The 14,466-nt window shown below is 47.2% G+C and overlaps 1 protein-coding gene across 1 annotated transcript in view; it reads right to left on the bottom strand.

Moving 5' to 3' along the window:
* Positions 1-1,412: 1,412 nt before the first annotated feature.
* LOC144510584 (granzyme K-like) overlaps positions 1,413-14,466 on the bottom strand; it is a 52,659-nt gene continuing 39,605 nt past the window's right edge. Inside the window, exons 4-6 of the mRNA XM_078240184.1 lie at positions 11,032-11,301; positions 8,263-8,374; positions 1,413-1,429 (exon numbers count right to left, since the gene is read on the bottom strand). Coding sequence (XP_078096310.1) covers positions 1,413-1,429; positions 8,263-8,374; positions 11,032-11,301 — 399 coding nt within the window. The remainder of the gene's footprint in view (positions 1,430-8,262; positions 8,375-11,031; positions 11,302-14,466) is intronic.

Here is a 14,466-nt window from a genome sequence, read left to right on the forward strand (position 1 = left end):
TGCCAGGACCCGTAAGTCTGACCCCCCGGTCGAGAAGGTACAACTCCTCCACGCCAACCCCCAGTACGCCTACGTGCTGTACCCCGACGGGCGGGAGGACACAGTATCTATCCATGACCTAGCGCCCGCAGATGACTCAGGGACCTCTGTAGCCCCCAACCCCTCACCCCTAACCCCCGACTTTGTCCCTACCATGTCAGAACCATGACTCACTCCTCTCCCCCCTGTGTACAGCTCGCCTGAGCCCCAGGAGTCGTCACCACGCACCCGATGGGCGGATGAGACCACGGATGACAGCTACGTTCTGGCGTTCGAAATGACACCGCGACCTGAAACCACATCGGAACCGGCACTACGGTGATCGCAGTGGCAGAGCAAGCCCCCGGACAGACTCAATCTGTAAATATTGTAAATATTGTTCACTCTGCCTCACCCCCGACGGACTCTTTTTTAAACAGGGGGTGAATGTGGTAAACCACTGTTATATGTTATCTGTAGTGGTTAACCACCGTAGTTAGTATTTCTCAGTACCTGTATATGTGGCACATCCCTGTCGGTTCCGCCCAAGCCTCCTCCCCCTGGTCTGGGTATAAAGGAGGTGGCTTCTCCCCCTAGCCTTTAGTACAGACCAGATCACCGACAGGGATGGCTCCAAGTTCTTGTTAATAAAAGCCTATTTGTCTTGCTCACAACTAGTCTTGACTCGATTGATAGTGCATCAGCCACTACAGTGAAGTCAACTTCATCAGCAAAGACGACCGAGAGGTTAGGAGGAGTCTTTAGTAGATTTGGATTTTCTGAGCAATTTGTGAGTGATAATGGAACACAGTTCCTCTCTCATGAAATTGAAAGTTTCTTGAAAGAAAATTGTATACGACAGATGAAGTCTGCACCGTACGATCGTGCTACAAACGGACTAGCAGAACGTATTCTGCAAACAATGAAGCACACATTTAATGTCAACCAAGGAACAAGGTTCGTTGATTAAACATCGAAATCAATTCCTACTCGTGTATAGGAACACTACTCATTTAACAACAACATTTCTCCAGCATTACTGATGATGACGCGACAATTATATTCAACATTTGACTTTTAAAATCTCCAAAGGTGAAAGAAATCATTGAAAAGAAACAACAAGGTCAGATTGAATTGAGGGAAAACAAAGCAAAATATTGTGTCTTCCACCAAGGACAAGATGCTCTAGCTGGGGATTACTCTGCAGAGAGAAATGGGTTCCTGCCACAATCAATGCAGAGACTGGACCTGTCCTCGATACCGTCCAGACTCAGGATGATGGCCTCTGGAGTATGGACCAGCTGTTGGCAGGGAGAACTGATCCCATCGGAGATAGAACCTACAGTTAATCCCAATTCAACTGTACAAGGTTCTGAACTGAACCTTCCTGAAACTCAGATACCGACAGAACCTTTAGGGAAAACAACACCTCAACTTCAGAAAAAACACAAATTCAACCTTTAGCTACAATGTCGACACCAGTGAAAACAACCACTGACGATGTTCATACAAAGTCAGAAACGTCAGTGGTTACAGCTATGCCAAGAAGCAGATGCCTGAGTTTCATCAGCAACATTTCAGAGAATGATGACTCCCAAACCCGTCTGACAGATTGATTATTGTTTATGTTACACTTGTTTAAATTTGTTGGGGACATTTGATTTAAAGGAGGAGGAAATGTAATGTGTTTATATTGATTTCTCAAAAGCAGCACTGAAGCTGCACCGAGCTCTGTATAATGATATATGCATGACGGCATGACATTACTGGAGTAGACATTACCAATTGCTAGCGGGGTACTTGTGCAGGGTAAAGAAGTAACCTGTATTGAACACACCTCATGAATAAAGCTCCATTACTTTCCCAGTCTTCATGTCTCCCAGCATCAATCCTGCAATGCCACAGCACCTGAAGATGTTACACATTCCCTATATCCCTGTGAAGCCGGGAGTCTCGATTGTGTAGCTGTTGCCAGTTTATCTCACACCACAATGGGTCCAGATGTTTCCGATGGTCCTTGGAGGATTTATAACTCTCCAAAATAGTAGTTAAACTCCTGCAGCACTTTAAGGCCTGGCACGACCTGAGACCGGAAAATTCCACCGGAGGTCAACAGGCCTTTGCATTGCCTGCCCCTCGCCTGGTCCAATTCCCATGGTGGGCGAGATGGGAGAATTCCGATGCTGGAGTTGTAAGTGGCAGATTCTATTTAAAGGTTCAGTGGTTTAGTTGATACTTTAATGCAGAAAGTAATAGATTTTATCTTAAGCAGGACTGTATAGAATAAACAGATCTGCTGTTACTATAATTTCAGATGAAAATCTCACTTACTTAGACCATAAGTCCATAAGACATAGGACATTGTAAAAGAGGGTCAAACAGTTCTTTCACAATATACATTAACGATTTGGAGGAAGGAACTGAATGCACTGTTGCCAACTGATGCGCTATCAATAAGGCGAAAGACTACCGGTGTGCCAATACAAGTGTAGGCTTTTATTCACAACAGAATCAGGAGCAGATCCCAACAAATAACCAACCTGGACTGAACAAGGGGGAGGAGACAGCCACCTTTATACTAGGTGCCGAGGGGAGGAACCAAACTGGAAGGGGGTGTGTCCAGGTATGACAAACACACACAACGGTGGTCCATATAGGACAAAGGCACAACTGAGGTCCACCACATTCACCCCTTCCTTTAAAAAAAACAACACGGGGGTGAAGCGGAAACAATATTACAAGTCCAGACGAACCGGTGGCTTGATCCGCCATCCCGATCGTCGTAGTGCAGGTCGCAGAGTCGTCCGAGCAGGGAGCGATGTCGGCCCAGGCTCTGTACAGTGAGCGTCAAGAGAAGGCGCCAGGTGGTGTGAAGCGGACCGATCCGTCGTCCCGTCCAGTCGTCGGGTACTGCGTGGCGACGGCTCCGGCGACTCAAGCGAGCTGTACACAGGGGTGAGAGGAGTGAGCAGTGGCCCTGGTGGCGTATGGGGAACAGTGGGAACCGGAGCTGGGGGGTGGGGGGCCACAACAGGCTCTGGGCGCACTACATTGGGGACAGGGACTGAGGGAGGAAGAGGTGCAGCAGTCTCCGAGTGGACAACACCAGGGACCGTGGGGCGGAAGGACGTGGTGACCTCAGGGGCACCCGCGGGTGCTAAGTCACGGACAGAAACCGTGTCCTCCCGCCCATCAGGGTACGCTACATAAGCGTATTGAGGATTAGTGTGGAGCAATTGGACCTCCTCGACCAAGGGATCTGCCTTATGGGTCCGGACATGCTTCCGAAGCAGGACGGGCCCCGGGGACATCAGCCAATCCGGGAGCGAAGTACCCGAGGAGGACTTCCTGGGAAACGAAAACATCCGCTCGTGAGGGGTCGTATTGGTCGCTGTGCACAAGAGTGACCTAATGGAATGGAATGCGTCCGGAAGGACGTCTTGCCAACGGCTGACTGGAAGGCCCCTAGACCGTAGCGCTAATAGAACGGCCTTCCAGACGGTTGCGTTCTCCCGCTCTACTTGACCATTCCCCTGGGGTTATAGCTAGTGGTGCGGCTGGAGGCAACGCCTTTGGCGAGTAGGTACTGCCTCAGCTCGTCACTCATGAAAGAGGATCCACGATCGCTATGGACATAGACTGGGAAGCCGAACAGGGTGAAGAGTGAAGAGTGAGGTCAGGGTCCGAATCACTGTAGCCGTGGTCATGTCCGAGCAGGGGAAGGCAAAAGGGAAACGTGAGTATTCGTCAATGATATTCAGGAAATAAACATTGCGCTTAGAGGAGGGGAGGGGGCCTTTAAAGTCAATGCTAAGGCGCTCAAACGCGCGAGTGGCCTTTACAAGGTGCACCCTACCTGGCCGGTAGAACTGCGGTTTGCACTCAGCGCAGACCCTGCATTGCCTGGTAATCGTCCGAACTTCCTCGAGGAAGTAGGGCAGGTTATGGGACTTGACAAAGTGGAAAACTCTGGTGACACCCGGATGACAGAGATCATTATGGAGGGACTGTAGCTGGTCTAGTTGGGCGCAGGCACATGATCCATGGGACAGGGCATCTGGGGGCTCATTGAGTTTCCCGGGCCGGTACATGATGTCATATCTGTAAGTGGAGAGCTCTATCCTCCACCACAAGATCTTGTCATTCTTAATCTTGCCCTTTTGCCTGGTGTTAAACAGGAAGGCAACTGACCGCTGGTCCGTAATTAAGGTGAATCGTTGGCCTGCAAGATAATGGTGCCAGTGCCGGACGGTTTCCACGATGGCCTGGGCCTCCTTCTCGACCGAGGAGTGTCGAATCTCAGGGCCTTGTAAGGTCCGGGAAAAGAAGGCCACCGGACGGCCCCTCTGGTTAAGGGTGGCGGCTAGGGCAAAGTCAGACGCATCACTTTCCACTTGGAATGGGATGGATTCGTCCACAGCGTGCATCGCGGCCTTCGCGATGTCCGCTTTGATGTCGTCGAAGGCCCGACGGGACTCCTCCGCCAGGGGAAAAGAGGTCGATTTTAGGAGCGGACGGGCTTTATCTGCATAACGGGGAACCCACTGGGCATAGTAGGAGAAGAAGCCCAGGCATCTCCTCAGTGCTTTGAGGGTAGTAGGAAGGGGAAGCTGCATAAGGGGACGCATACGGGCTGGGTCGGGGCCAAGGACACCATTTTCTCTCACGTACTCAAGGATGGCGAGGCGGCGTGTCGGGAAAACACACTTCGCCTCATTATATGTGAGGTTCAGGAGAGTGGCTGTACGAAGGAATTTTTGTAGGTTGGCATCATGATCCTGCAGGTCATGGCCGCAGATGGTGACGTTATCCAGATACGGGAAAGTGGCCCGTAGCCCGTGCTGGTCTACCATTTGATCCATGGCCCGCTGGAAGACTGAGATCCCATTGGTGACACCAAAGGGGACTCGGAGGAACTGGTAGAGGCGGCCATCCGCCTCAAAGGCAGTATATGGGCGATCCTCCGAACGGATAGGGAGCTGGTGGTAAGCCGATTTCAAATCGATCGTCGAGAAAACTCTATAGTGCGCGATGCGGTTGACTATGTCTGCGATACGGGGAAGAGGATACGCATCTAGTTGGGTATACCTGTTTATGGTCTGGCTGTAGTCAATCACCATGCGGTGTTTCTCCCCCGATTTAACTACGACCACTTGCGCCCTCCAGGGGCTGGTGCTGGCCTGGATAATCCCTTCCCGGAGCAAACGTTGTACCTCGGACCGAATGAAGGCCCGGTCATCCGCACTATAGCGCCTACTCTTGGTGGCTATAGGCCTACAATCCGGGGTGAGGTTATCAAATAAGGGGGGGGGGTGATCTTGAGGGTCGAGAGACTGCAGGTGGTGCGCGGGGGGCGCTGCAGTGACGGCTCCTTGCAAACGGAGAGCGGGGGATAAGGGCCATCGTACTGCAGGATGACGCTTCTATGATGGCTGAGGAAATCTAACCCCAGCAGTACAGCTGCACAGAGTCGCGGCAGCACGAGGAGCCAAAAACGCTCGTAGACTGTGCCCTGTACCATCAGCGTCACCAAGCAGCACCCGAGGACCTCCACTGAGTGGGAATTCGAGGCCATGGAGATGGTCTGGCTCCAGGGTCGCACGGGAAGGGCATATTGACGCACTGTGCGAGGGTGTATAAAACTTTCTGTGCTCCCACAGTCGAACAGGCAGTTTTCTGCATGACCATTTACCTTGATCTCCATTATTGACTTGGAGAGTTGATGAGGCTGCGACTGGTCCAGGCAAATCGATGCCACCGTCGAATCCAAGAAGAATCCGTCTTTGTCCCCGTCTGATGACGTCACGGATAAAGCTTCCTGCTCAGCGTGTCTTGATGCCAGTCTCAAAGATGGCGATTCCCACGCTTCCGGTGATCGCATCAAAGATGGCAATTCCCGCACTTCCGTTGACCGCATTAAAGATGGCGATTCGCGTGCAGCCGCCTGCCTTAAAGATGGCTGCACTCGTGGAACACACGTGGCGCCACGAGGCTTCGGAAGCGGCTTTGCCCGGCAGACTTTAGCGAAGTGGCCTAGCTTACCACATCCGGAGCAAATCGTGTCCTTCGCCGGGCAGCGACGCCGAGGGTGCTTGGGTAGGCCGCAAAAGTAACATTTGGGCCCCGCCGGAACAGCCGTCGCGGTGGAGCTGTCGATAGAACGGGATGCAGGGTAAGACCCGAGATTGTGAGAGGCCGCTTCTAACGTTTCAGCCATCGTGGCTGTTCTTCGGAGATCTAGGTCATCTTGTTCCAGCAGGCGCTGCCGGATGTATGTAGACTCAATGCCCGCAACGTAGGCGTCGCGGATCAGGTCCTCCATGTTCTGAGCTGCTGTAACAGCCTTACAGTCACAAGCTCGAGCTAGGACCCGCAGGGCGCGCAGAAATTGGGCGCACGATTCTCCTGGCTGCTGCTTGCGGGTAGTTAGGAGATGCCTGGCGTAGACCACGTTAGGGCTCTTTCGGAACTGCCCTTTTAGGAGTTCGATAGCGTCCGCGTATGTAGCAGCGTCCCGGAAGATTCCATAGACAGCTTCGCTTACCCGGGCGTGGAGCACGTGGAGTTTAGATTCGTCGGTGTCGATGGCCGTAGCGGTGTCGACAAATGCTTCGAAGCAGTCCAGCCAATGATTGAATTTATCAGAGGCTCCAACCTCTTGAGGGTCTAATGCTAACTTGTCGGGTTTTAGAAACTGCTCCATGCTGGTCAACTGTTGTGAATAAAATTGATGCGCTATCAATAAGGCGAAAGACTACCGGTGTGCCAATACAAGTGTAGGCTTTTATTCACAACAGAATCAGGAGCAGATCCCAACAAATAACCGACCTGGACTGAACAAGGGGGAGGAGACAGCCACCTTTGTACTAGGTGCCGAGGGGAGGAACCAAACTGGAAGGGGGTGTGTCCAGGTATGACAAACACACACAACGGTGGTCCATATAGGACAAAGGCACAACTGAGGTCCACCACACTAAGTTTGCAGATGATACAAAGACATGCAGAGGGGCAGGTAGTATTGTAAGAATTAGGCCACTCAGCCCATCGAGTCTGTCTGCCATTTAATCATGGCTGTTTTTTTTCCCATCCCCATTCTCCTGCCTTTTCCCCATAACCCCTGATCCCCTTATTACTCAAGAGCCTATCTATCTCTGTCTTAAAGACACTCAATGACTTGGCCTCCTCTGCCTGCTGCGGCAAAGAGTTCCACAGATTCATCACTCTCTAGCTGAAGAAATTCCTCCTCATCTCTGTTTTAAAGGATCATCCCTTTAGCCTGAGGTTGTGCCCTCTGCTTCTAGTTTTACCCACTGGTGGAAACACCCTCTCCACGTCCACTGTGTCCAGGTCTCGCAGTATCCTGTAAGTTTCAATAAGATCCCCCCTCACCCTTCTAAACTCCAATGAGTACAGACCCAGAGTCCTCAACCATTCCTTATACGACAAGCTCTTCATTCCAGGGATCATTCTTATGAAGATCCTCTGGATCCTTTCCAAGGCTCGCACATCCTTCCTTAGATATTGGGCCCAAAACTGCTCAGAGTGCTCCAAAGGGGGTCTGACCAGAGCCTTATACAGCCTCAGAAGTACATCCCTGCTCTTGTATTCTAGCCGTCTCGACATGAATGCTAACATTGCATTCACTTTCCTAACTGCCGACTGAACCTGCATGTTAACCTTAAGAGAATCTTGAACAATAACTTCCAAGTCCCTTTGTGTTTCTGATTTCCGAAGCATTTCCCATTTAGAAAATAATCTATGCCTCCATTCCTCCTTCCAAAGTGCATAATCTCACACTTTTCCACATTGTATTTCATCTGCCACTTCTTTGCCCACTCTCCTAACCTGTCCAAGTCCTTCTGCAGCCCCCCTGCTTCCTCAATACTACCTGCCCCTCTGCATGTCTTTGTATCATCTGCAAACTTAACAACAGTGCCTTCAGTTCCTTCCTCCAAATCGTTAATGTATATTGTGAAAGAACTGTTTGACCCTCTTTTACAATTCGAACCTCTGTCTGTGGATTCAGTTAATGAATTTCACACATTGAAAATTTCACGTTTCTTTTTTATTTGATTTTATAGCAGAATGTTGTACAATGTACTAAAGCATTTGGGCAAAAGCATTCTTGTCCTTCTCTGAGCAAAGCAATTCAACAAATTATGAAGTTAAACAGAGTGACAGAAAGACTCTCAAGATTCAGTATAATTCTTCAGCAGTCATATTGTAAGTTTGCATGCCAATTACTTTCGCAATCCAGTGTGTAAATCCCAGGCTGATTGGGATTCGGAATCTCAGGTCCAGCTGTCACAATCGCTTTGTACACACCTTTGCAAATGAAAGGGCCACCTGAATCGCCCTGGAAGAAAAAGATAACAACTAAACGGAATTGGCTAAATTTGAATCAGCTTAGATTGCAATATATTCATGTCATGTTGAGCTGTGCTCAGTATTTAGGTACATGTTAAGGGTTACAAGAATGTTAGAAAAAATGGCATTGCATCAATCTGGTTGGTCCAGGAAATATCAGATCCCATGAGAGCTCTTGTTATCCTCTATCAAATATATCATCCAGTCGTTAACCAACCCACTCTCAAATTTGCTGCTAAATTCAGCCCTTATCTCCCAACAGCCCATTTCATCATTATTTAATGTCACTAAACATCAACGATCTTTACACCATAGACACAGGGAAATATTTTTACTTACTAAATCTGAGTTTGGTGGTAGGACTTCCTACATCATGTGAACTATCCTGAACCTCACCTTTTTCTCTCCATTATCCATGGTTTGTTTCCATAACCATGTGTCCCTGCATTTGGACTTGCCAGAGTACCAGGGGCCTTCAGCAACACACACCATCATTTTAAAAATTTGCTCACAGGATTTCTGCATTGCATGGCAAAGCTACATTTATTGCCCATCCCACATTGGCACAAGAAGATGGTGAGCTTGCACTTTGGAGCAAATTGGATTTAGTAGAGAATATTTTAAACAGAAGAAAGTGTAAACTTTTAATTTGAAAATGGATATAATTAATTTGGAAGCAGCTCAGAGAAAATTCATTCCACTCATTCTTGGGATGAGGGGCTTATCTAATGAAGAAAGGTTGAACAGTTTTGCTTGACACCCATTGGAGTTTAGAAGGATGAGAGATGATCATATAGAAACATATCATAGAAACATAGAAACTAGAAGCAGGAGCAGGCCATTCGGCCCTTCGAGCCTGCTCCACCATTCATTTTAATCATGGCTGATCATTGAATTCAATATCCTGATTCTCTCCTCCCCCCCCCATTTCCCTTGATCCCTTTAGCCCCAAGAGCTACATCTAATTTCTTCTTGAAATCAAACAACGTTTTGGCCTCAACTACTTTCTGTGGTAGTGAATTTCACACCTTCACCACCCTCTGGGTGAAGAAATCTCTCTTCATCTCAGTTCTAAAAGGTTTACCCCTTATCCTCAAACTATGACCTAGTTCTGGACTCCCCCGCCATTGGGAACATTCTTTCTGAACCTACACTGTCTAACCCTGATAGAATTGTATAAGTTTCTATGCGATCTCCTTTCACTCTTCTGAACTCCAGAGAACTCCCTTCAGATCCTGAAGGGACTTGACAAGGGGAATTGTGGGAGGAGAATTCCCTTTCTAGGGGACACTAGAACTAGGGGACACAGTTTAAGACATTCAATGGCATTACCTTAACTGTCGCCCACTGGTAACATCGTGAGTGTTACCATTGGCCACTAACTGAACTAGACCAGCCATATAAATATGGTGGTGACAAGAGCAGATCAGAGGCTGGGAATTCTGCGGTAAGTACCTCACCTTCTGACCTCCCAAAGCCTGTCAAGGTAGAAGTCAGGAGTGTGATGGAATACTCTCCACTTGCCCGGTTGGGTGCAGCTTCAACAACACTCAATATACTCAACACCATCCAGGGCAAAGCAACTCACTTGATTGGCCCACATCCACCATCTTCAACGTTCACTCCCTTCATCACTGATGTACAGGGGTAGCACTGTGCATCATCTACAACATGCACTGCAACAACTCACTAAGGCTCCTTTTACATCACCATCCAAACATCTAGAGAGACAAGGGCAGCAGATGCTTGGGAACACCACCACCCGCATGTTCCACCCCAAGCCACGACCATCGAAACTTGGATCTATATCATCATTCCTTCATTGTTGCTGGGTCAGAATCCTGGACCTCCTATCCTATCAGCTCTATGGGTGTATGTACACCACAGGGGCAACAGCAGTTATAAGAGTTGGCTCAGTAATATAGTTGATGAAATCAACTTGATACAGTGCATGAATATAAAGTTCCAGATAATTAAGTCAACTGTAGGGATGTTGGTTCTTACATGATTAGCATCTACATTTGTAAAACTGGACCATCCACTATACATCGGTTTATCATTCTATTTAATTCATTCTCACAATGTGGGCATTGCTTGCAAGGCTGGCATTAATTGCCAATGTCTAGTTGACCTGAGAAAACGGTGATGCTTTAGTGAAGCATTTTTGTTGATCCAACTGAATGGAGTTTGCATGTTCCCCCTGTGTCTGCGTGGGTTTCCTCCGGGTGCTCAGGTTTCCTCCCACAGTCCAAAGATGTGCAGGTTAGGTGGATTAGCCATGGTAAATTGCCCCTTAGTGTCCAAAGATGTGTAGGTTAGGTGGATTGGCCATGGAGATGCGTGGGGTTATGGAAATAGGCTGGAGGGGAGGGCTTGTGTGGGATGCTCTTTCAGAGTCATGCAGACTCGATGGGCTGAATGCCCTCTTTCTGCACTGTAGGGATTTTATAATTCGATGAATGACATTTAATCCATTTCAGAGGGTCAACTTTGATGATGTGAGTTTGGAGTCAGTTATAGGCCAGGCCAGGTAAGCGCAACAGGTTTGCCTCAGTAAGAGACATTAGTGAACCAGCTGGATTTTTAGAGTAATTACAGAAGTTTCATTGTAACTTTAACTGATACCAGCTAACACAGTACACTTACTTTGTATGCGCTTTTCCTGCCTTGTCCGTCACCAGCACAGATCATGTCCTCTGTAATGTTAGGATTACCCCTGTAATTACTGTTGCATATTTTGCGATCTACTACAGTTAGGTCCACTTCTTGAAGCAGGTCAGCTGTGGAAATTGAATTTGGTTTAGTTTTTCCCCATCCTGCCACTGTACAGTGAGTTCCCGGTTTCACATCCGCACCTTTATCGGCAGGTAGTTTGAGCAGCTTCACATATTCATCGATCTTTGCTTCACTGGACAGCTGTGGTATAATAAGAATTAATTAATATTTTTGCTCTTCAAAATGTGAAGAAGATCTCATAGTATTGATTTATTCCAAAATATATCAGTAATCTTCTCCTTGTGAGAAACCTGCCTCGCAAACATCTCCCCTCTAGGACTGAGTACTCTGACTTGGATCAGTCAATGGCTCCATGGGCTCTGACTACTCTCTGCTCTGGCTCTCCAGATGTTGTTTATCATTTATGGGCCGTGTTGGTTATTGTTGTTATCTGGAGGTTCACAACTCAGCCCAACCCAATTCACACCCAACACCCACACAGCAGCAATCACCGGACAATCTGGAGCAGGATTCCCAGTTGGTTATTTTTCAATTTGCAGTCCGAGGGTGATTGAAACCATTTGTAGGGAAGTAACTGCTGTCCAAGCTGGCAGTAATTAACGTGAATCTGGGATTTTCCTGACCTGTGTGTGTGATCTATTTCATATGGATATCCACATGTACATCAATATGTGGTTATCCATATGGAAGAAAATATCTCCCATTGGCTGTCTACCCTGAATCCTCAGACTGTGACTCCTGGTTCTGGACTCCCCCACCATCGGGAACATCCTCCCTGCATCTATCCTCCCTAGACCTGTTAGAATTTTATAAATCTCTATGAGATCCCCCCTCATTTGTCTGAACTCCAGCGAAAACAATCCTAACCTAGTTAATCTCTCCTCATACATCAGTCTCGCCATCCCCGGAATCAGCCTGGTAAACCTTCACTGCACTCCCTCAAGAGCACGAACAATCCTCCCTCAGAAAAGGAGACCAGAACTGCACACAATACTCATAGGTGTGGCCTCACCAAGGCCCTGTATAATTGCAACAACACATTCCTGCTCCTGTACTCGAAACCTCTCGCAATGAAGGCCAACATGCCATTTGCCTCCTTTACCACCTGCTGCACCTGCATGCTTACCTTCAGTGGCTAGTGAACAAGGACACCCAGGTCCCGCTGCATACTCCGCTCTCGCAATTTACAGCCATTCCGATAGTAATCTGCCTTCTTGTTTTGGCTTCCAAAGTGAATAACCTCACAGTTATCCAAATTATACTGCATCTGCCATTGATTTGCCCACTCACCCAACCTGTCCAGATCATGCTGAATGATCTCTGTATCCTCGTCACAGTTCACCCTCCCACCCTACTTGATATCATCTGCAAACTTTGAGATGCTACATTTTGTTCCCTCATCCAAATCATTAATATATATTGTGTATATATATTATATTATAATACAATAATATACATATATTATATTATTAGTTTTAGAAAATCAGAGAAGAGTTAGGAATCGGGGAAAAGTGGACAATAGATTCTATGTTAAGTGTTAAATTTTGTTTTTAAAAAAAGATAGGAATTATATTTTGAGTGGAAGCAGTCACGATTCTGTAGATGAGCCGAAGGATTTAGTTGACAGATTATTATCCCAAGTTGATAAAATGGTTTTAAAAAGCTGGAATTCTAGGCTTTATCCTAAGAGGCATAAAATTGAAAGCCAAGAGTTAATAATGAGCCAAGCTAAAACCTTAATAAGATTTCAATTACATGCAGAATTGAACTCCACCCAATGGGAAGGTTTTTGAGACTTTGCACGAGGATACCCTGGAGAAACATACATTATACAACCATCCAGAGCTGGAGTCATGGTAGCGGTCACAGAGTTACTGTTTGAGATGCAGAAAGACAATTGCAATGAAGGACTTGATAAATGAAGATACTTTAGGACAAAAGATGATGGGGAAGGTCGATAATCCTTGTTTAGACAGTTGTGAAGCTTTGTATCTCAATTCCAGGTTTAGTTGTTCATGTAGAAACGATTCTGACCTTCAATATTAGGGTGAATAGTTAGATAAAGGAAAAATGATGAAGGGATATGGGGACGGAATAGATAAATATGGTTATTTGTTCACAGTGCCAAGGAATTTTCTCAGATGACATAGCTACACTGTATTTTATGCCTATCATGCCAACTGGTACTTATGAGAAAAACTCCTACTAATTTCATGAATTATGCCTCTTTATAAAAACAGTCATAAACAGCAGAACTCAACATACATGGTCGGGCACCAAGGATATCATGGAACTTAAGAACTTAAGAAGGTTAAGGCTCATGGGATACAAGGAGAAGTGGCTAGATGGGTGGAGAACTGGCTTGGCCATAGGAGACAGAGGGTAGTGGTCGAAGGGTCTTTTTCCAGCTGGAGGTCTGTGGCCAGTGGTGTTCCGCAGGGCTCTGTACTGGGACCTCTGCTATTTGTGATATATATAAATGATTTGGAAGAAGGTGTAACTGGTGTAATCAGCAAGTTTGCGGATGACACGAAGATGGCTGGACTTGCGGATAGCGAAGAGCATTGTCGGGCAATACAGCAGGATGTAGATAGGCTGGAAAATTGGGCGGAGAGGTGGCAGATGGAGTTTAATCCGGATAAATGCGAAGTGATGCATTTTGGAAGAAATAATGTAGGGAGGAGTTATACAATAAATGGCAGAGTCATCAGGAGTATAGAAACACAGAGGGACCCGGACCTAGGTGTGCAAGTCCACAAATCCTTGAAGGTGGCAACACAGGTGGAGAAGGTGGTGAAGAAGGCATATGGTATGCTTGCCTTTATAGGATGGGGTATAGAGTATAACAAGGTGCCTCACGGGAGACTGCTGAGTAAAATAAGGGCCCATGGTATTCGAGGCAAGGTACTAACATGGATTGACGATTGGCTGTCAGACAGAAGGCAGAGAGTTGGGATAAAAGGTTCTTTCTCAGAATGGCAACCGGTGACAAGTGGTGTCCCGCAGGGTTCAGTGTTGGGGCCACAGCTGTTCTCTTTATATATTAACGATCTAGATGACGGGACTGGGAGCATTCTGGCCAAGTTTGCCGATGATACAAAGATAGGTGGAGGGGCAGGTAGTATTGAGGAGGTGGGGAGGCTGCAGAAAGATTTAGACAGTTTAGGAGAGTGGTCCAAGAAGTGGCTGATGAAATTCAACGTGGGCAAGTGCGAGGTCGTACACTTTGGAAAAAAGAATAGAGGCATGGACTATTTTCTAAACGGTGACAAAATTCATAATGCTAAAGTGCAAAGGGACTTGGGAGTCCTAGTCCAGGATTCTCTAAAGGTAAACTTGCAGGTT

Source organism: Mustelus asterias, chromosome 1 (genome assembly GCF_964213995.1).
Source record: "Mustelus asterias chromosome 1, sMusAst1.hap1.1, whole genome shotgun sequence".
Classification (NCBI taxonomy): domain Eukaryota; kingdom Metazoa; phylum Chordata; class Chondrichthyes; order Carcharhiniformes; family Triakidae; genus Mustelus; species Mustelus asterias.